Genomic DNA, 21885 nt, shown 5'->3' on the forward strand with positions numbered 1-21885 from the left:
ACTCTGTATCTAACCCCGTGCTGTACCTGTCCTGGGAGTGTTTGATGGGGATAGTGTTGAGGGAGCTTTACTCTGTATCTAACCCCGTGCTGTACCTGTGCTGGGAGTGTTTGATTGGGATTGTGTTGAGGGAGCTTTACTCTGCATCTAACCTCATGCCGTACCTGTGCTGGGAATGTTTGATGGGGACGGTGTAGAGGGAGCTTTACTCTGTATCTAACAGAGGCTCATGTGTAGTGTGAAATGGACTTAATGGCCTTTTTCTCTGCTAGAAATTCTATGCAAAGTGTTGATTTGCTGTTTTGTTTCTTTGCAGAATGCCCTGCTGGAGCTGGCCACTGTTATTGATACACTCTCCTTACGAGCGGTCATCAGTGATGTTCTGTCTACCGTCATTCCCAATGTGGTAGGAGCCAATCACTCGAAAACTTTCCGCATCATTCTCCCTCTGTCTCATTGCCGTTGTTTTCCTTACTCAGGCTGTCGATCAGTTTACATCCCAAAAAACAGAAAACAAACTAATCTCTGACTTCCCCAGACCTCAGCTGCCATTTGACCTTCATCCACATTGACCCTGATCCAGCTTGAGCCTTTGGGCAGGGTGGTGAGGATCGCCTCGATGATTAACCATGATATTTGCACAGGAATCAGTTTAATCCTTCAACCTGGAGGTTTTTGTTTAAGTACTGTCCAGAAATGACATACACTGTCCCAGCAGTCTGCCTGAAGCCGTACTGAGGGTTACATTCAGTGCAAATCGCTCCTTGTGCTGTCCTCCCAAACACTCCTCGACAACGTAGAACATTTTACTCTGTATCTAACCCCGTGCTGTACCTGTCCTGGGAGTGTTTGGTGGGGACAGTGTAGAGGGAGCTTTACTCTGTATCTAACCCCGTGATGTACCTGCCCTGGGAGTGTTTGATGAGGACAGTATAGAGGGAGATTTACTCTGTATCTAACCCCGTGCTGTACCTGTCCTGAGAGTGTTTGATGGGGACAGTGTAGAGGGAGCTTTACTCTGTATCTAACCCTGTGCTGTACCTGTCCTGGGAGTGTTTGATGGGGACAGTGTAAAGGGAGCTTTACTCTGTATCTAACCCCGTGCTGTCCCTGCCCGGGGAGTGTTTGATGGGGACAGTGTAGAGGGAGCTTTACTCTGTATCTAACACCGTGCTGTACCTGTCCTGGGAGTGTTTGATGGGGACAGTGTAGAGGGAGCTTTACTCTGTATCTAACCCCTTGATGAAAAAGCCAGAGCATAGTGTGAGATTTTCTTCATGCATCGTGTAATCATACTGTGTTATTCATCGTTTGAAAGGGTTGTGGAAGCAGAATTAATGCTAATTTTCAGAAAGGAACTAAATAAATAATTGAAAAGGAAATATTTGCATGCCTATGGGGAGAGAGAGCAGCGTGGGTCTTATTTCACTGGGCCAGCACAGGCACGATGGATCAAATGGCCTCCTTCAATGTTGTGTGATTCTATGAAAGAAGCAATTTGTCCTGATGTTGGTGTCACCTTGGTGACCTCTTCCCTGTTCCCTTTCCTACAGGAGAACATTTTCATTTACCTGCTGGACGTCAGCTCGAACAAGATGCTGTGTGACAACCCTCCACATGAGATGTCCAAGGAGGGGAGACTAAGGTACGTTGTGGGAACTGTCGAGCTCAGGAATGTGTCAGCGACATGGTCACATGGAGATAAATGTGGCAAATGGGATTGAATGTGGAGAAGTGTGAGGCATTGCAAGGTAAAGGAATACACAATAAACGGTAGGATACCAAGAGGAGTAGAGGAACAGAGGGACTTTGGAGTGCGCATCCTCAGATCCCTGACTGGACAGTGATATGAAGGCAGACGCAATAGTTTCTCACATGGGCAGAGCCGTGGAGTATCAGCCAGGGAGGCTGTGCTGGAGCTTTTTTTTTTATTCATTCACGGGATGTGGGCGTCCCTGGCTAAGCCAGCATTTATTGCCCCTCCATAATTGCCCCTCGAGAAGGTGGTGGTGAGCTGCCTTCTTGAACTGCTGCAGTCCACATGGTGTAGGTACACCCACAGTGCTGTTAAGAAGGGAGTTCCAGGATTTTGACCCAGCGACAGTGAAGGAACGGTGATATATTTCCAAGTCAGGATGGTGAGTGACTTGGAGGGGAACTTTCAGATAGTGGTGTTCCCATCTATCTGCTACCCTTGTCCTTCTAGGTGGTAGTGGTTGTGGGTTTGGAAGGTGCTGTCAAAGGAGCCTTGGTGAATTCCTGCAGTGCATCTTGTAGATGGTACACACTGCTGCCACTGTGCGTCAGTGGTGGAGGGAGTGAATGTTTGTAGATGTGGTGCCAATCAAGCGGCTGCTTTGTCCTGGACGGTGTCCAGCTTCTTCAGTGTTATAGGAGCTGCACTCATCCAGGCTAGTGGAGAGTATTCCATCACATCCCTGACTTGTGCCTAGTAGATGGTGGACAGGCTTTGGGGAGTCAGGAGGTGAGTTACTCATTGCAAGGTTCCTAGCCACTGACCTGCTCTTGTAGTCACAGTATTTATATGGCTAGTCTAGTTCAGTTTCTGGTCAATGGTACCCCTCAGGATGTTGATAGTGGGGGCTTCAGCGATAGTAATACCATTGGACATCAAGGGGCGATGGTTGGATTCTCTCTTGTTGGCGATGGTCATTGCCTGACACTTGTGTGACGTGAATGCTACTTGCCACTTGTCAGCCCAAGCCTGGATATTGTCCAGGTCTCACTGCATTTGGACATGGACTGCTTCAGTATCTGAGGAGTCACGAATGGTGCTGAACATTGTGCAATCATCAGCGAACATCCCCACTTCTGACCTTATGGTGGAAGGAAGGTCATTGATGAAGCAGCTGAAGATTGTTGGGCCGAGGACACTATGCTGAGGAACTCCTGCAGTGATGTCCCGGAGCTGAGATGACTGACCTCCAACAACCACAACCATCTTCCTTTGTGCTAGGTGTGACTCCAACCAGTAAAGAGTTTTCCCCCTGATTCCCATTGACTCCAGTTTTGCTAGGGCTCCTTGATGCCACACTCGGTCAAATGTTGCCTTGATGTCAAGGACAGTCACTCTCACCTCACCTCGAGAGTTCAGCTCTTTTGTCCATGTTTGAACCAAGGCTGTAATGAGGTCAGGAGCTGAGTGGCCCTGGCAGAACCCAAACTGGGTGTCAGTGAGCAGGTTATTGCTAAGTAAGTGCCGCTTGACAGCACTGTTGATGACACCTTCCATCACTTTACTGATGATGGAGAGTAGACTGATGGGGCAGTAATTTGCCAGGTTGGATTTGTCCTGCTTTTTATGTACAGGACATACCTGGGCAATTTTCCACATAGCCGGTAGATGCCAGTATTGTAGCTGTACTGGAACAGCTTGGCTAGGGGTGCAGCAAGTTCTGGAACACAAATCTTCAGTACTGTTGCTGGAATATTGTCAGGGCCCATAGCCTTTGCAGTATCCAGTGCCTTCAGCCATTTCTTGGTATCATGTGGAGTGAATCGAATTGGCTGAAGACTGGCATCTGTGATGCTGGGGACCTCTGGAGGAGGCTGAGATGGATCATCCACTCGGCACTTCTGGCTGAAGATTGTAGCAAGTGTTTCAACCTTATCTTTTGCACTGATGTGCTGGGCTCCCCCATCATTGAGGATGGGGATATTTGTGGAGCCTCCTCCTCCAGTGAGTAGTTTAATTGTCCCCCACCATTCACGACTGGGTGTGGCAGGACTGCAGAGCTTAGATCTGATCCGTTGGTTGTGGGATCGCTTAGCTCTGTCTATCACTTGCTGCTTATGCTGTTTGGCACACAAGTAGTCCCATGTTATAGCTTCACCAGGTTGACACCTCATTTTTAGGTATGCCTGGTGCTGCTCCTGGCATGACCTCCTGCACTCTTCACTGAACCAGGGTTGATCCCCTGGCTTGATGGTAATGGTAGAGTGGGGGATATGCCGGGCCATGAGGTTACAGATTGTGTTCGAGTGTAATTCTGCTGCTGCTGATGACCCACAGTGATTCATGGATGCCCAGTCTTGAGTTGCTAGATCTGTTCGAAATCTATCCCATTTAGCACGGTGGTAGTGCCACACAACACGATGGAGGGTATCCTCAATGTGAAGGTGGGACTTCGTTTCCACAATGACTGTACGATGGTCACTCCTACTGATACTGTCATGGACAGATGCATCTGTGGCAGGCAGGTTGGTGAGGATGAGGTCAAGTATGTTTTTCCTTCTTGTTTGTTCCCTCACCACCTGCTGCAGACCCAGTCTAGCAGCTATGTCCTTTAGGACTTGGTCAGCTCGGTCAGTAGTGGTGCTCCTGAGCCACTCTTGGTGGTGGACATTGAAGTCCCCCACCCAGAGTACATTCTGCGCCCTTGCCACCCTCAGTGCTTCCTCCAAGTGGTGTTCAACATGGAGGAGCACTGATTCATCAGCTGAGGGAGAGCGGTATGTGGTAATCAGCAGGAGGTTTCCTTGCCCATGTTTGACCTGATGCCATGAGACTTCGTGGGATCCAGAGTCCATGTTGAGGACTCCCAGGGCAACTCCCCTCCTGACTGTATACCACTGTGCCGCCACCTCTGCTGGGTCAGTCCTGCTGGTGGGACAGGACATACCCAGGGATGGTGGTTTTGAACAAAACATCAGTTGGACCACAGCTGGAGTAATATGTACAGTTCTGGTCACCACATTAATAGAAGGTTATAATCTCACTAGAGAGGGCACAGATTGAACTGGAGCAGGTCAGAGGCTGGGAATCTTGCGGCGAGTAACTCACCTCCTGACTCCCCAAAGCCTGTCCACCATCTACAAGGCACAAGTCAGGAGTGTGATGGAACACTCTCCTCATGCCTGGATGAGTGCAGCTCCAACAACACTTAAGAAACTTGACACCATCCAGGACAAAGCAGCCCACTTGATTGACACCCCATCCACCACCTTCAACATTCACTCCCTCCACACCAACACACAGTAGCAGCAGTGTGTGTACCATCTACAAGATGCACTGCACAAACTCATCAAGACTCCTTTGACAGCACGTTCCAAACCCACGACCTCTACCAGCTAGAAGGACAAGGGCAGCAGATAGATGGGAACACCACCACCTGGAAATTCCCCTCCAAGCCACTCACCATCCTGACTTGGAAATATATCGCCGTTCCTTCACTGTCACTGGGTCAAAATCCTGGAACTCCCTCCCTAACAGCACTGTGGGTGTACCTACACCACATGGACTGCAGCGGTTCAAGAAGGCAGCTCACCCACCACCTTCTCAAGGGCAACTAGGGATGGGCAATAAATGCTGGCCAAGCCAGTAATGCCAGCATCCCATGAAAGAAGAATTAAAAAAAAAAGCATTTACCAGCATATTGCCAGGAATGGAGAATTTTAGCAATGAGGAAAGATTGGATAGGCTGGGGTTGTTTTCATTGGAACAGAAGTAGCTGAGGTGAGTCAAAACAGAAAGTGCTGGAAAAACTCAGCACATCTGGCAGCATCTATGGGGAGAAGAACAGAGTTAATGTTTTGAGTCCAGTATGACCCTTCTTCACACTCAAAGGTTCAATAATGAGGGAGCACCGCACTGTCAGTGGGTCAGTACTGAGGGAGTCACTGTCAGAGGATCAGTACTGAGGGAGTCACTGTCAGAGGGTCAGTATTGAGGGAGTAAAAACAAAAAGGGCCATGAAGGCTCGAAACGTTAACTGATTTCTTCTCCACCGATGCTGCCAGACCTGCTGAGTTTTTCCAGGTAATTCTGTTTTAGTATTGAGGGAGTGACTGTCAGAGGGTCAGTACTGAGGGAGTCACTGTCAGAGGGTCAGTACTGAGGGAGTCACTGTCAGAGGGTCAGTACTGAGAGAGTGCTACACTGTCAGAGGGTCAGTATTGAAGGAGTCACTGTCATAGTGTCAGTACTGAGGGAGTCACTGTCAGAGGGTCAGTACTGAGGGAGTCACTGTCAGAGGGTCAGTACTGAGGGAGTCACTGTTGTAGTGTCAGTACTGAGGGAGTCACTGTCAGAGGGTCAGTACTGAGGGAGTGACTGTCAGAGTGTCAGTATTTAGGGAGTCACTGTCAGAGGGTCAGTACTGAGGGAGTCACTGTTGTAGTGTCAGTATTGAGGGAGTCACTGTTGTAGTGTCAGTATTGAGGGAGTCACTGTCAGAGGGTCAGTACTGAGGGAGTCACTGTTGTAGTGTCAGTATTGAGGGAGTCACTGTTGTAGTGTCAGTATTGAGGGAGTCACTGTCAGAGGGTCAGTACTGAGGGAGTCACTGTCAGAGGGTCAGTACTGAGGGAGTCACTGTCAGAGGGTCAGTACTGAGAGAGTGCTACACTGTCAGAGGGTCAGTATTGAGGGAGTCACTGTCATAGTGTCAGTACTGAGGGAGTCACTGTCAGAGGGTCAGTACTGAGGGAGTCACTGTCAGAGGGTCAGTACTGAGGGAGTCACTGTTGTAGTGTCAGTACTGAGGGAGTCACTGTCAGAGGGTCAGTACTGAGGGAGTCACTGTCAGAGTGTCAGTACTGAGGGAGTCACTGTTGTAGTGTCAGTATTGAGGGAGTCACTGTCAGAGGGTCAGTACTGAGGGAGTCACTGTTGTAGTGTCAGTATTGAGGGAGTCACTGTCAGAGGGTCAGTACTGAGGGAGTCACTGTTGTAGTGTCAGTACTGAGGGAGTCACTGTTGTAGTGTCAGTACTGAGGGAGTCACTGTTGTAGTGTCAGTATTGAGGGAGTCACTGTCATAGTGTCAGTACTGAGGGAGTCACTGTTGTAGTGTCAGTATTGAGGGAGTCACTGTCAGAGGGTCAGTACTGAGGGAGTCACTGTTGTAGTGTCAGTATTGAGGGAGTCACTGTCATAGTGTCAGTACTGAGGGAGTCACTGTTGTAGTGTCAGTATTGAGGGAGTCACTGTCAGAGGGTCAGTACTGAGGGAGTCATTGTCATAGTGTCAGTACTGAGGGAGTCACTGTCAGAGGGTCAGTACTGAGGGAGTCACTGTCAGAGGGCCAGTACTGAAGGGTTCACTGTCACAGGGTCAGTACTGAGGGAGTGCCACACTGTTGGAGTGTCAGCACTGTGGGGCACTGCCCTTTCGAAGGGTCATTACTGAGTTTGCACTGCACTGTTGGAGGGTCAGCACTGATAGTACGCTGTACCTTTGGAGAGTCAGTGCCAAGGGAGTGCTGCACTGCCGGAGGGTTAGTCCTGAGGGATTGTTGTACGCCTGAAGAGTGGTATTTCAGATGGGATGTTAAACTGACACCACCTCTACCCTCCCCGGTGAACGTAGAAGATCCCATGACGCTGTTTTGAAAAAGCAGATGAGTTTTCTATGATATTCTGTCCGATATTTATCCCTCCATGAACCCCACAGGAGCAGATTACCTAGTCATTATTTGCTGTTTGTGGGAGCTTGCTGTGTACAAATTTTCGTTTCCTACATCACAACAATACTTCAGAAAGTATTTCACTGTGTGCCAAATGTTTTGGGATGTCCAGTTTGAAAGGCGCTATTCAAGTGCAAGTTTTTTTTCTTTTCAAGTGCACACTCTCTTCCACTCACTCATTACATACCGTGACACCATTGGTTCTGGATCAACATGAATTCCTTTCTACATTGGCATTGAAGCAACTCTTTGTTCTTTCTTGGGATGTGGGTGTCACAGGCAGGGCCAGCATTTGTTGCCCATCCCTAATTGCCCTCTAGGCCATTTCAGGGGGCATTTAGGGAATCTGTTGTCCTTACCTGGCCTGGCCTACATGAGACTCCAGACCCCACAGGACCCCTGTGGGGTCTGGAGTCACATGTAGGCCAGGCCAGGTAAGGACAACAGATTCCCTAAAGGGCATTAGTGAATCAGATGGGTTTTTACAGCAATTGGATGATAGTTGTTATGGTCACCATTATTGAGAGTAGCTTTCAATTCCAGGTTCATTAGTTGAATTTGGATTTCACCAGCTGCCCTGGAGGGATTATGAACCCATGTACCCCCCGCACCCCCCCCCGCCCCCCCACCCATGCCGTGTATTAACCAGGGTCCCTGGTTACTAACCCAGTGATATTACCACTCTGCTACCATCTTCCCACCTGTAAAGCCTGTGAATGTGAGAAATGGTCAGGCGTTGGTAACAGTGAAAGCCCATCCTCTGTTTGAACGCTCGGTGAGTGAACAGGTTTTAAGACTGAGTGAAGGAAGCAGCTGAGTGAAATGTTCCTCGCCCAGTGTGAGCTTTGTAAACTGTCACTTACATCCGCACTGCGCTTATCCGGACCTTGAATAATAGTTCAGCGCAATAAAGAATGATTTGATGACTGGAGGAGATTAAATCCTTACTTTTAATTAAATGTTCTTGTGATATATATCTCCCCCCTCGGCTGTCTGAAGGAGAGCAACATGTCATAAAATTAATAAATCCGCCAACCCTTCATGTCGGGAGGTCGGGAAATCGACAATATTTTAACCTTGAGCTGTCACGGGCGGTCCAGCTCCATCCGAGACGTGACTCAATATAATGCCACCTCCCCTGACCCACCCACATCCTAGGGCCAGGCCACTTCTAATCACTCCAACCCTCTCCCCTCCATCCATCTCTTCCCACCCAGGATTTCATGAACATTTGCATCACCTTGAACAGAATGCTTCTCCTTCTGTAATTAGATGCAATTAAATTGTAGCTTCGGGCTTTCAGTTCCTTCAACTAACCGCCAATGATGCATTTTAAGACCTTATGAGTGCCCCTCTTGTCACCTTATCTGCACTTGGTGTAATAGATGTATATCCCTTAAATGAAATGTTATTAAAAAAAAACGTCCACTCCAATGTCCCAGTGGTTTGTGAGTCAGTGGGTAGCACTCTCTCGCCTCTGGGTCCGAAGGTTGTTGGTTTAAGTCCCCCACTCCAGAGACTTGAGCCCATAATCCAGGCTGATACTTGCGCTGCCAATACTAAGGGAGTGCTGCACTGTCAGAGGCGTCTTTTGGGCGAGACTTCAGACCGAGGCCCCGTCTGTCCTGTCAGGCTGACGTAGAAGATCCCGTGGCTTTTATTGAATGAAGTGCAAGGGAGTTCTCCCCGGAGTCCCGGGCCACCATTTATACCCTCAACTGACCTGGTTAGGGGAGGCGATGGCGTAGTGGTATCATCGCTGGGCGAGTAATCCAGAGACCCAGGGTAACGATCTAGGGACCTGAGTTCAAATCCCATCATGACAGACGGTGGAATTTAAGTTCGATAATTTAAAAAAAGGTGGAATTAAAAGTCTAGTGATGACCGTGGAATCATTGTTGTAAAATCCCATCCGCATCACTAATATCCTTCCCGGCCTGGCCTGCACGTGACTCCAGGCCCACAGCAATTGCCCTCTGAAAAAGGGCAATTAGGGATGGGCAATAAACGGGGGTTCCAAGTGTTTGTACATCTACGTACGTGAGGCTCCCCTTGCCAGTTGGAATCCGGGCCTCCTGTTCCTTCTCACACAATGTTTTATTTTAAGTGACATTCCACTTTAACCGTTCCTATGTCCTTCGGTATCAGTCGCTGCAAAATCGTGTATTACTGGACTAGTAATCCACTAATGATCAGTCGAGATGGGTTCAAATCCCACCACAGCAGCTGGGGAATTTAAATTAATTTAATTAATAAAATCTGGAATATAAAGGCTAGTCTCAGTAACGGTGACCGTGAAACTATCATCGATTGTTGTAAAAGCCCATCTGGTTCACTAATGCCCCTTTAGGGAAGGAAATCTGCCGTCCTTACCCGGTCTGGCCTACATGTGACTCCAGACCCCACAGCAACGGGGTTGACTCTTAACTGCCCCCCTGAAATGGCCGAGCAAGTCCCTCAGTGCAGCGGCTTGCTACTGCCTTCTCCAGAGAGGGCAGGGATGGGGGCCCCCACATCCTGTGAATAAATAACAGGCCCCCTCCATTTGGCACGATGTGCTCGGGGCTCGTCATGGGGTATCTTCCTGAAGCGTCGGATTGTAATTGTAACTCAGCTCCCGGCTTTGGAATATCCAAAGGAAAGTACAATTGTCTTTCTCCTTATGACAAAAAAATTCCCCACTGTGCTTTCCAAAGAAAAACCCATCCACTCTCTGTCAGAGGCTGCTGCCTGAGAAACCTGATTTGTTGCTGGCATTAGGACAATCCCGGTGGCTGTTTTCTTCACTTCTTAACGTTCTCGGACAGCAGAATGAAATAGTGGACAGGTTCACAAGAACATGAGACAAAGGAGCTGGAGTCGGCCACTTGGCCCCTCGAGTTTGTCCGACCATTCAATAAAATCATGGCCGATTTTCTACTTCAGCTCCACCTCCTGCATTACACCCACACCCCTTAACCCAATTAACACCCAAAAATCTATCAACCTCTGTCTCAAGTGACTGAGCGTATGGGCAATTCCAAAGATTCAGGAGTTTCTCCTCATCTCAGTCTTAAATCCCTTATTCTGCGGCCCCGTGTTCTAGATACCCCAACCTGGGGGCCCATTTTCTAAGTATCTACCTTGTCAAGCCCCTTAAGGCTTTTATATGTTTCAATTAGATCTCAATCTTCGAAGCTCCATGGAATATAGGCCTAGTCTACTCAAATCTTTCCTTATAGGACAATCGCCCAATAGCATGAACCAATCTCATGACCCTCTGTTACGCTCCCTCAGGCAAGGGGACCAAAGCTGCGCCCAATGTTCCAGCTGTGGCCTCACCAATGCCCTGTAAGACTCTTCCAGTCCAATCGCTTTGTCGTGAAAGCAAACACACCGCTTTGCTTGCTGTACCTGCCTGGTAAGCTTTGTGGTTGCGGACAATGTCAATGCTCCTCCCGTAGAGAGTCTTGGAGTTATTACAGAACAGGAGCAGGCCATTCGACCCTCGAGCCTGCTCTCTGTGGAACATTCCAGTCAGTCCCATTCCCCCGTTCTATCCCTGCAGGTTTAGCTCCCTCATGTGCCCATCCAATTTCCTTTTGAAATCATCCACAGTCTCCACTGCCACCAGCCCCTTGGCAGAGGGTTCCTGGTTGTTAACAGCTTTACTCCGGCTGCTGGGAGAATGAGGCGCTTGTCCTTTTGGCGGGGGGATGGGGGGGGTGTTATGGGCTCCTATGACTCAGACAATGAGGGGTGTGGCTTTACTCACATCCCTGGAAGCAACTATTCCACTGGGTTAAAAACAAAAAGCTAAAAGCTACTGCGGATGCTGGAAATCCAAAACAAAAACAGAATTACCTGGAAAAACTCAGCAGGTCTGGCAGCATCGGTGGAGAAGAAAACAGTTGACGTTTCGAGTCCTCATGACCCTTCGGCAGAACTGAAAAACCCAGAAATTCTATCTCTGGTCTCCACTTGCTGGGACTGCCTGGAGCAGGGCACAAACACAATACCAAAGGCTGACTCCAGTCCAATCATTGAAGGGTTGACGCATTGACGACATAGCCTGGCGGCATGGCTACACTTGGCTTTTTCTCTTTGCCCATTCCCAATGCCAGTTTCAAGGGTGAAATCTTGGGTTTAACTTTGAGCCCCAGAGAGAGCGTCACGCGTCATACCCAAGGACCATAGAGCTTGCAAAGAGCTTAAGACAAGGGCATCTGCCTAGGCAGAGGACGGTACCGGGCTCAGAGGGGACTCAAAAAGGAGCATGAAATACAGAATTCACTTTCTGGAACATTCTCTCAGGTTGGAGGTGCTGTCACCTCATGTTTTGGTCAGGATGGCAGGATGCAGAAAGATACGATGCAAGATAGTGTGATCTTTTATTCGTTCTCGGGATGTGGGCTTCGCTGGCTGGGCCAGCATTTATTGCCCATCCCTAATTGCCCCTTGAGAAAGTGATGGTGAGCCGCCTTCTTGAACCGCTGCAGTCCATGTGGTGTAGGTACACCCACAGTGCTGTTAGGGAGGGAGTTCCAGGATTTTGACCCAGCGACAGTGAAGGAACGGCGATATATTTCCAAGTCAGGATGGTGAGTGGTTTGGAGGGGAACTTCCAGGTGGTGGTGTTCCCATCTATCTGCTGCCCTTGTCCTTCTAGATGGTAGTGATTGTGGGTTTGGAAGGTGCTGTCGAAGGAGCCTTGGTGAATTCCTGCAGTGCATCTTGTAGATGGTACACACTGCTGCTACTGTACATCGGAGGCAGTAGTATAAAAGATAATTTAACTCACAACTTTTAAACTATAAACAGTATGCAAATGCATGCAAATTAATCAGTGCCCTTAAAGCTATAGCCTGTAAAGTGGAAGATCATTTCCACTCAAAGGCATTTTGCTATGGAAATTGCTTGCCATTTGCAATATTAATCATACCAGTTCTTTTCCCTTAATGACCTGTGATGTTTATTTTAACCCCTACTTCCCCATTACTGGTGCTGACTTGCACTAGGCTACCAGCCAACTGATGCCCGCTGCCCTCAGTTACCTTACCTATCCTTCAGGAGTCACCTGTAGCTCAGCGGGCAGCACTGCTGACTTCGAGGGTTGCGTGTTCAAGTCCCACTCCAGACACATAAGCACAAGTTTGAGGCTGACACACCCAGTGGGGGCTCTGAGGGAGTGCTGCACTGTCGGAGGTGCCAACTGTCAGCTGGGACCTAAAACCGGGGTCCCACCCGCCCTCCCATTTTATTAGCTCGAAGAAGAGCAGGAGAGCTCCTCCCGGTGTCCTGGCCCATGCTTGTCCCTCAATCAACAACACGCGCAAAAGAAGCAGATGATCTTGTCGTTACCACCGCGCTGTTTGTGGGAGCTTGCTGTGCATGAACGGGCTGTTGAATTTCCCTACATCGCACCAGCGACCGCAGTTCGGAAGCACTTCTTTAGCTGTAAAGGGCGTTGGGATGCGCTGAGGTCAGGAAAGGCGTTACACAAATGCATTTTCTTCCTCCTTTTAACAGCCGATCCAAAGATTAGCTGCAACTATTCATTAAACTTGCAGAAAACAAGTACACCTTTGAAAAGTATGTCATTAAAAAAAATATTTGAATAATAAATGTGAATTCAGTTGATTGAAGCAAATGCCTTTGATCCTTGATGCCTGCTACCTTGAAGCTCTGTTCTGCATCCCCACCATCGACTCAGGAAGACTCTCAATGGTTTTGCACCTTTTGTGCGGCAGTTTTCACTGTTTAATTAGTCAAATTACAGGGGTCAGTTCACACAATCAACTCTTCCTGTGACTGCAATTAGCCCGGCATTCCTGTCTCTCCAGTGATGCCACTGTGATTCAAATCAATCTTTTATTTTGAAATGTTAATGTTGGAGAATGAAGCAGATGCCTCACTGCCTGTTCAGTGTCATTTTCTGTGCACAGGTTGTGAATCGAATCATTTTCCACCAAAAGGGTTTTTTGAAACCGTCTTGCTGGAAGTGATTTTTTTTTAGCTGAAATGCTTTTTCGAGGGACAGTGAGTGTGTGTGTGTTTACATGCATGTGTGTGTATGTTTGCATGTGTGTGTGTGTGTGTGCGTATGCATGTGTGTTTTTGCATGCGTGCATGTGTGTGTTTGCGTGCATGTGTGAGTGCACGTGTGTTGTTTGCAAGCGTGTGTGTGCATGTGTGTACGTGTGTTTGCATGCATGTGTATGTGTGTGCATGTTTACATGTGCTCATGTGCGCATGTCTTTGCATGCGCGTTTGCATGCATGTGTGTGTGTTTGCATGCATGCATATGTGTGTGTGCAGGCATGTGCATGTATATGTGTGTTTACATGCATGCGTGTGTGTTTGCATGCATGTGTGTCTGTGTGTGCGTGCGAGGAGGTGCATGCACACGTGTGAAAGTGTGCGTATGATAGATGCAGACAGGAACCGTCAGATAAAATATCAGTGAAAGGAAAGGGACAGGACGCCAATAAAAGAAAGACTTGCATTTGTATAGCACCTTCCATGATCTCAGGAAGTCCCAAGTGCTTTACAGCCAATGATATCCTTTTGAAATGTAGTCACATTGTAATGTAGGAAATGCATCAGCCTATTGGCACAGAGCAAGCTCCCACAAACAATGGTCAGATCATTCATTTTGGTGATGTTGATTGAGGGATAAATATTAGCATAATATGTTGTGTTAACAATAATGCGAATGTGAGTGTGTGTACATGGAACAAGCAGGAACATAAGAAATAGGGGCAGAGTAGTTTGTTGGAGACAGTGTAGAGGGAGCTTTACTCTGTATCTAACCCCGTGCTGTACCTGTCCTGGGAGTGTTTGATGGGGACAGTGTAAAGGGAGCTTTACTCTGTATCTTACCCCGTGCTGTACCTGTCCTGGGAGTGATTGATGGGGACAGTGTAGAGGGAGCTTTACTCTGTATCTAACCCTGTGCTGTACCTGTCCTGGGAGTGTTTGATGGGGACAGTGTCGAGGGAGCTTTACTCTGTATCTAATCCCGTGCTGTACCTGTCCTGGGAGTGTTTGATGGGGACAATGTCGAGGGAGCTTTACTCTGTATCTAACCCCGTGCTGTACCTGTCCTGGGAGTGTTTGATGGGGACAATGTCGAGGGAACTTTACTCTGTATCTAACCCCATGCTGTACCTGTCCTGGGAGTGTTTGATGGGGACAGTGTAGAGGGAGCTTTACTCTGTATCTAACCCCTTGCTGTACCTATCCAGGGAGTGTTTGATGGGGACATTGTAGAGGGAGCTTTACTCTGTATCTAACCCCATGCTGTACCTCCCCTGGAAGTGTTTGATGGGACAGTGTAGAGGGAGCTTTACTCTGTATCTAACCCCGTGCTGTACCTGTCCTGGGAGTGTTTGATGGGGACAGTGTAGAGGGATCTTTACTCTGTATCTAACCCCATGCTGTACCTGCCCTGGGAGTGTTCGATGTGAACAGTGTAGAGGGAGCTTTACTCTGTATCTAACCCCGTGCTGTACCTGCCCTGGGAGTGTTCGATGTGAACAGTGTAGAGGGAGCTTTACTCTGTATCTAACCCCGTGCTGTACCTGCCCTGGGAGTGTTTGATGCTGATGTGTAGTGGAATCAATGATAAGTAGTTGCGTTTCACAGCTCTAACCTTGACACTGAGAGTAATTATTTCTGTCAATGTAAGAATTGTACAGTGAGGACTCTCTGACTGAGCTGCTGTGCCCTGTCAGCACTGGGAGGTGAAAGCAAATTCATTGTTTTTGCTTTTGTACAGAATATAAAAGCTGCCACTGGTTAACATGAGGGATCTTTTAAATAATGAACCTGTTTCATAGAAAAATGTAACTCTGCAAAGGTGAACAGAGGAGTTTTTATTGGTATTAATATAGCCACATGGATACTCTTGCTTTATAAGAGTTTGATCTACTGAACTCTGTTTAAAGCCTCAGGATTGTTGATTCACAAGAAGGAAAGGACCAGGAACTGGAGTTGGCCATTCGGCCCCTCGAGCTGTCCTGCCCTACAGTAAGATCATGGCTGATCTTATACCTCAACTCTGCCTTCTCAATCCCCATATCCCTTAATCCCCTTAGTACCCACAAGAACAAAAGAAATGGGAGCAGGAGTGGACCATTCGGCCCCTCGAGCCTGCTCCGCCGCTCAATACGATAGTGGCTGATCTTGGGCTTCAACTCCATTTTCCCGCCCGTTCCCCATATCCCTTAATTCCTTGAGAGGCCCAAAATCTGTCTATCCCGGCCTTAAATGGACTCGACAATGGAACATCCACAATCTTCTGGGGTAGAGAATTCCAGGGATCCACAACCCACTTGGTGAAGAAGTTTCTCCTCCTCTCAGTCCTAAATGATCAGCCCCTTATCCTGAGACTGTGCCCCCGTGTTTTAGATCCCTGATCGTGGGAAACAATCTCTCAGTGTCCAGCCTATCAAACCCCTTCAGAATCTTGTAGGTTTCAATGAGATCACCTCTCATTCTTCTAAACTCCAGAGAATATAGACCCAATTTACTCAGCCTCTCAGCATAGGACAACCCCCTCATCCCAGGGACCTTTTTAGTGAACCTTTGCTGTACTACCTCCAATGCAATTAAATCCTTTCCTAAATTACGGACACCAAAATGGTGCACAGTATTCCAGATGTGGTCTCACCAGATCCCTGTACGATTGTAGCAACATTTCTTTATTCGTATGCTCCAATCTCCTTGCAATAAAGACTTATCTGCCTTCCTAACATTCTGAGTTCCTTGTACAAGCACACCCAAGTCTCTCTGAACAGCAACATTTCCAAGTTTAACACGGTCTGAGTTTCACACCTGTCTATGTCTCTTTGCAGCGTCTTTGTATCCTCCTCGCAGCTTGCTTTCCCACCCAGCTTTACATCGTCTGCCAATTTCGATAAAACAGCCAAAGCCCCACCACTGATCTTGTGGCACTCCACTTGTCACAGCCTGGCCGCTGGAAAACACCTAACTTACCCTCACTCTCTGCTTCCTGTTCTCTGTCTATGCTAATATATTGCTGCCAACTCCATGAGCTATTATTTCATGCATTAACCTTTTGTGTGGCACCTTATCGAACGCCTTTAGGAAGCCACGGTAAACTAATTTCACTGGTTCCATTTTATCCACCTTACTGGTTTTGTCCTTAATAAACTATATTACATTTTCCAAACACGATTTCACTTTCGTAAAGCCACGGTGACTTTGTCTGACTGCGCTACATTTTCCTCAGTCCATTGTTCAGGCTTCCTTCATAGTGCATTTTCCTGATGTCAGGCTAACTGGCCTGTGGTTCCCTGTTTTACTCTCTCCCTCCTTCCCTGAAGACAAGTGCTACATTCGCTAACTTCCAATCCGCCGGGAACGTTCCAGGACCTCGGGAATTTTGGGAAACCGATAAGCCGTGCGTCCGCTCCCTCTGCAGCTGTCTCTTTTAGAGCCCTAGGATGTAAACAATCAGAACCTGGGGATTTGCCGGCTTTTAGTCATTTAACTTTTTCTCTGCTGATATTAATTTACCTGAAATCTCAGCTTTATTAGCTCCTTTGCTACTTTCTATTCCTGGTGTGTAATTGGCGCTTTCTGCTCTGAAAGCAGTAACAACATCCTCTCTGCCATGTCCTTATTCCCCATGATAATTTCCCCTGTCTCTGCCTCCAAGGGACCAATGTTCACTTTAGCTACTCTCCTCCTTTTTATACACTTATTAAAAACTCTTGCAATATGTTTTTATATTCCAGGCTAGCTTACTCTCATTGTCATTGTTCCCCCAACATTTTTATCAACTTGCTGATGGCCCTTTGCTAGTTTCTCAAACATTCCTAATCAATAGACTTACTTTGCAACATTAAAACCCTCTTCTTTTAATCTCATACTATCACTGACTCTCAGCCAGGGATGCGTCTTTCTTGATGAATTTTTGATTTTTTAGTGGGACATATTTTTGTTGAACATTTTGAACTATTTCTTTCAAATGTTTCCCACTGTTTATATATTGCCACACCTTTTAGTCTATTTACCCAATCAACCTTATCCAGCTCTCCCCTCATCCATATATAATTGGCTTCATTTCCTTCAAACCATAGACCCAGAGTCCTTCAAACGAGGAACGTTTGAGGACTCTGGGTCTATACTCGATGGAGTTTAGAAGGATGAGGGGGGATCTGATTGAAACTTACAGAATACTGAAAGGCCTGGATAGAGTGGATGTGGGGAAGATGTTGCCATTAGTAGGAGAGACTAGGACCCGAGGGCACAGCCTCAGAGTAAAGGGAAGACCTTTTAGAACAGAGATGAGGAGAAACTTCTTTAGCCAGAGAGTGGTGAATCTATGGAATTCATTGCCACAGAAGGCTGTGGAGGCCAGGTCATTGAGTGTATTTAAGACCGAGATAGATAGGTTCTTGATTGGTAAGGGGATCAAAGGTTTCGGGGAGAAGGCGGGAGAATGGGGTTGAGAAACTTATCAGCTATGATTGAATGGTGGAGCAGACTCGATGGGCCGAATGGCCTAATTTCTGCTCCTATGTCTTATGGTCTTATTTAATTTTGAGATTCTTGTTTTGAACTTGAGTATGTCACTCTCAACTTCATATGAAATTCAATTGTATTATGATTGTTTTTTTCCTGGGCATCTTTTGCAAAGACATTACTAATTATACCCTGCTTTGTTACCTAATGCTAGACCTAAGATAGCTTTGTCTCTAGTAGTTTCCTCAATATTATTGTTCTAGGAGGCGAGGGAGAACTCACTCGAATTCAAAATAGAGGCTGTGGGATATTCTGTCTCCACATGAGAGAGCAGATTGGACCTAGGTGGACCATCTCATATGGAAGACGGCACCTCCGACAGTGCAGCACACCCTCAGTACTGCACTGGGGGTGTTGGCCCAGTTTTTCGGCTCATGTATCTTGAATGGACTCATTTTGTCTTTTTCAGGGAAGCGGTAATTAGCAGGAAGAGGATCGAATGTAACGGACTGCACAAAACTGATGTGCAGGTGACCAGGATGAGCCACATGGTGGCCCCTTTGCCAAGCGACAAACAAGGTGTGTTCAGCCCTCCATCCAAACCAGTCACCTCCACCTCTCCTATCCCGCCATCGCCCTCCCATCCTTCTCTCACCCCCACCCTATACCCTTCCCCACGCCTTCCTCCCGCCTCCCCGTCTCCCTGCCCACCCACTCCCGTCTCCCCAACCCCCTACTTATGTCCCTCCGCCTCTCCACCCCTTACCCAAGGCGTCCTACCATCCTCTCACCGCCTTTCCCTCTCACCGTCATCCCACCTTTAACCCATCCTACCCTCCCCACGCCTTCTCCCTACCACCTCTAACCCCCGTCTCTCCGTCCTCAGCCCCATCCCCCTCTTTGTCCCTTCCTTCTGCTTTTTCTCCCTGCCTCCCTCCATTGTCCATTTACCCACACTCCTCTGTCTCGCTGCTGACCAGCTGTTGGGTGGATGAACTAAATCCCCTTTTGTTTCTCGGTCTTCTCTCCGACAGTGATAATTATCCCGGTGGTGGACGAGGAAGTCGGGAGAGTGATAGCCGTGATTTTGGTAAGGGGAATTTTCTCTTTCTTCCCAGCGTTTCTCCTCCTGTGTGTGTGTGTGTGTGAGCACCACCGATTCCCATTCCCTTCCCTCTCCTGAAGACTCAATTCTCACTGGAAACTCTTTGTTGTCTCAGCCCCTCCCAAATACTTCACCCCACACAATATGGCTCACCCAGTCATCATTAGTGTGGATACTGTGCCGTAACAATAATGTAATCACGATTTGGTAACCCAGAGGCCCAGGCTAATGTCCTGGGGACATGGGTTCAAACCCCACCACAACAGCTGGTGGAATTTCAATCCAATTATTTAATTAAGTCTGGAATATAAAGGCTAGTCTCAGTGATGGTGATCATGAAACGATCATCAATTGTTGTAAAAACCCATCTGGTTCACTAATGCCCCTTTAGGGAAGGAAATCTGCCGTCCTTACCCGGTCTGGCCTACATGTGACTCCAGACCCACAGCAATGGGGTTGACTCTGAAATGGTCTAGTAAGCCCCTCAGTTCAGGGGCAATTAGGGATGGGCAACAATTGCTGGCTTTGTCAGCGGCACCCGCACCCCACGAAAGAATAAAGATAACAGGTGAGTGGGTGGGACGAGGTGAGAAGGTGGGCGGCTGGTATTGAGTTATCACAAACTGATGGGCTGGGTTCTTGGTCACTGCCAAGATGCCCACTTCCCATGAGAAAAAACAACCCCTTCAGTGCCACAGTGAATGTCTTCAGTGTCACAGTATCTTTACAGTGCAGAAGACCATAAGACCACAAGACATAGGAGCAGAAGTAGGCCATTCGGCCCATCGAGTCTGCTCCACCATTCAATGAGATCATGGCTGATCTGATAAACTTCAACTCCACTTTCCTGCCTTTTCCCCATAGCCCTTGATTCCTTTACTGATTAAAAATCTGTCTGTCTCAGCCCTGGATATACTTAACGACCCATCCTCTACATCCCTCTGCGGTAAAGAATTCCACAGGTTCACTACCCTCTGAGAGAAGAAATTCCTCCTCATCTCTTAATGGGTGACCCCATACTCTGAGATTATGCCCTCTGGTCCTAGACTCTCCCATAAGGGGAAACGACCCCTCAGCATCTACTCTGTCAAGCCCCCTAAGAATCTTATATGTTTCAATAAATTCACCTCTCATTCTTCTAAACTCCAATGAGTACAGGCCCAGTCAACTCAACCTCACCTCATAAGAAAATCCCTCCATACCCAGGACCTGGACTGCCACCAATGCCAGTATACTTTTCCTTAGATTAGGGGACCAAAGCTGTTCACATTATCCTGGGTGTGGTCTAACTGGTGCCTTGTATTGTTTTAGCAAGACTTACCTATTTTTATACTCCATTCCCTTTGAAATAAAGGCCAACATTCCATTTGCCTTCCCTATTACTTACTGAACTTGTACACTGGATTTTTGTGATTCATGCACAAGGACCAGCATTTATTGCCCATCCCTAATTGCCCTTGAGAAGGTGGTGGTGAGCTGCCTTCTTGAACTGCTGCAGTCCATGTGGTGTAGGTACACCCACAGTGCTGTTAGGGAGGGAGTTCCAGGTTTTTGACCCAGTGACAGTGAAGGAACGGCGATATATTTCCAAGTCAGTATGGTGAGTAACTTGGAGGGGAACTTCCAGGTGGTGGTGTTCCCATGCGTCTGCTGCCCTTGTCCTTCTAGATGGTAGTGGTTGTGGGTTCAGAAGGTGCTATCTAAGGAGCCTTGGTGAATTCCTGCAGTGCATCTGGTAGATGGTACACACTGCTGCTACTGTGTGTTGATGGTAGAGGGAGTGAATGTTTGTGGATGTGGTGCCAATCAAGCAGGTTGCTGTGTCCTGGATGGTGTCAAGCTTCTTGAGTGTTGTTGGAGCTGCACTCACCCAGGTAAGTAGAGAGTATTCCATCACACTCCTGACTTGTGCCTTGTAGATGGTGGACAGGCTTTGGGGTGTTAGGAGATGAGTTACTCACCTCAAGATTCCTAGCCTCTGACCTGCTCTTGTAGCCACAGTATTTATATGGCTAGTCCAGTTCAGTTTCTGGTCAATGGTAACCCCCAAGATGTTGATAATTGGGGATTCAATGATGGTAATGCCATTGAACGTCAAGATGGTAGGATTCTCTCTTGTTGGAGAGGGTCATTGTCTGGCTCCTGTGTGGCATGAATGTTACTTGCCACTTGTCAGCCCAAGCCTGGATATTGTCCAGGTCTTGCTGCATTTGGACATGGACTGTTTCAGTATCTGAGGAGTCATGAATGGTGCTGAACATTGTGCAATCATCAGCCAACATCCCTACTTCTGACCTTATGATGGAGGGAAGGTTGTTGATGAAGCAGCTGAAAATTATTGGGCCAAGGACACTACCCTGAGGAACTCCTGCAGTGATGTCCTGGAGCTGAGATAATTGACCTCCAACAACCACAACCATCTTCCTTTGTGCTAGGTGTGACTCCAACCAGCAGGGAATTTTCCCCCTGATTCCCATTGACTCCAGTTTTGCTAGGGCTCCTTGATGCCACACTTGGTCAAATGCAGTCTTGATGTCAAGGACAGTCACTCTCACCTCACTTCGGGAGTTCAGCTCTTTTGTCCATGTTTGAACTAAGGCTGTAATGAGGTCAGGAGCTGAGTGGCCCTGGCGGAACCCAAACTGGGCATCAGTGAGCAGGTTATTGCTAAGCAAGTGCCGCTCGATAGCACTGTTGATGACTCCTTCCGTTACTTTACTGATGATGGAGAGTAGACTGATGGGGCGGTAATTGGCTGGGTTGGATTTGTCCTGTATTTTGTGTACAGGACATACCTGGGCAATTTTCCACATAGCTGGGTAGACGCCAATGTTGTAGCTGTACTGGAACAGCTTAGCTAGGGGCACGGCAAGTTCTGGAG

General features: G+C 47.8%; 1 protein-coding gene across 3 annotated transcripts in view; it reads left to right on the forward strand.

Moving 5' to 3' along the window:
- pde2a (phosphodiesterase 2A) overlaps nucleotides 1-21885 on the forward strand; it is a 279683-nt gene that overhangs the window by 128389 nt on the left and 129409 nt on the right. For 2 of the 3 annotated variants that reach the window (XM_078544965.1, XM_078544967.1), the window contains exons 2-5: nucleotides 317-406; nucleotides 1554-1645; nucleotides 18369-18478; nucleotides 18934-18989. In XM_078544965.1, the coding sequence (XP_078401091.1) occupies nucleotides 317-406; nucleotides 1554-1645; nucleotides 18369-18478; nucleotides 18934-18989 (348 nt within the window). The remainder of the gene's footprint in view (nucleotides 1-316; nucleotides 407-1553; nucleotides 1646-18368; nucleotides 18479-18933; nucleotides 18990-21885) is intronic. The other variant, XM_078544966.1, reaches the window with a different exon arrangement.

This window comes from Cetorhinus maximus, chromosome 7, assembly GCF_964194155.1.
Source record: "Cetorhinus maximus chromosome 7, sCetMax3.hap1.1, whole genome shotgun sequence".
NCBI lineage: Eukaryota > Metazoa > Chordata > Chondrichthyes > Lamniformes > Cetorhinidae > Cetorhinus > Cetorhinus maximus.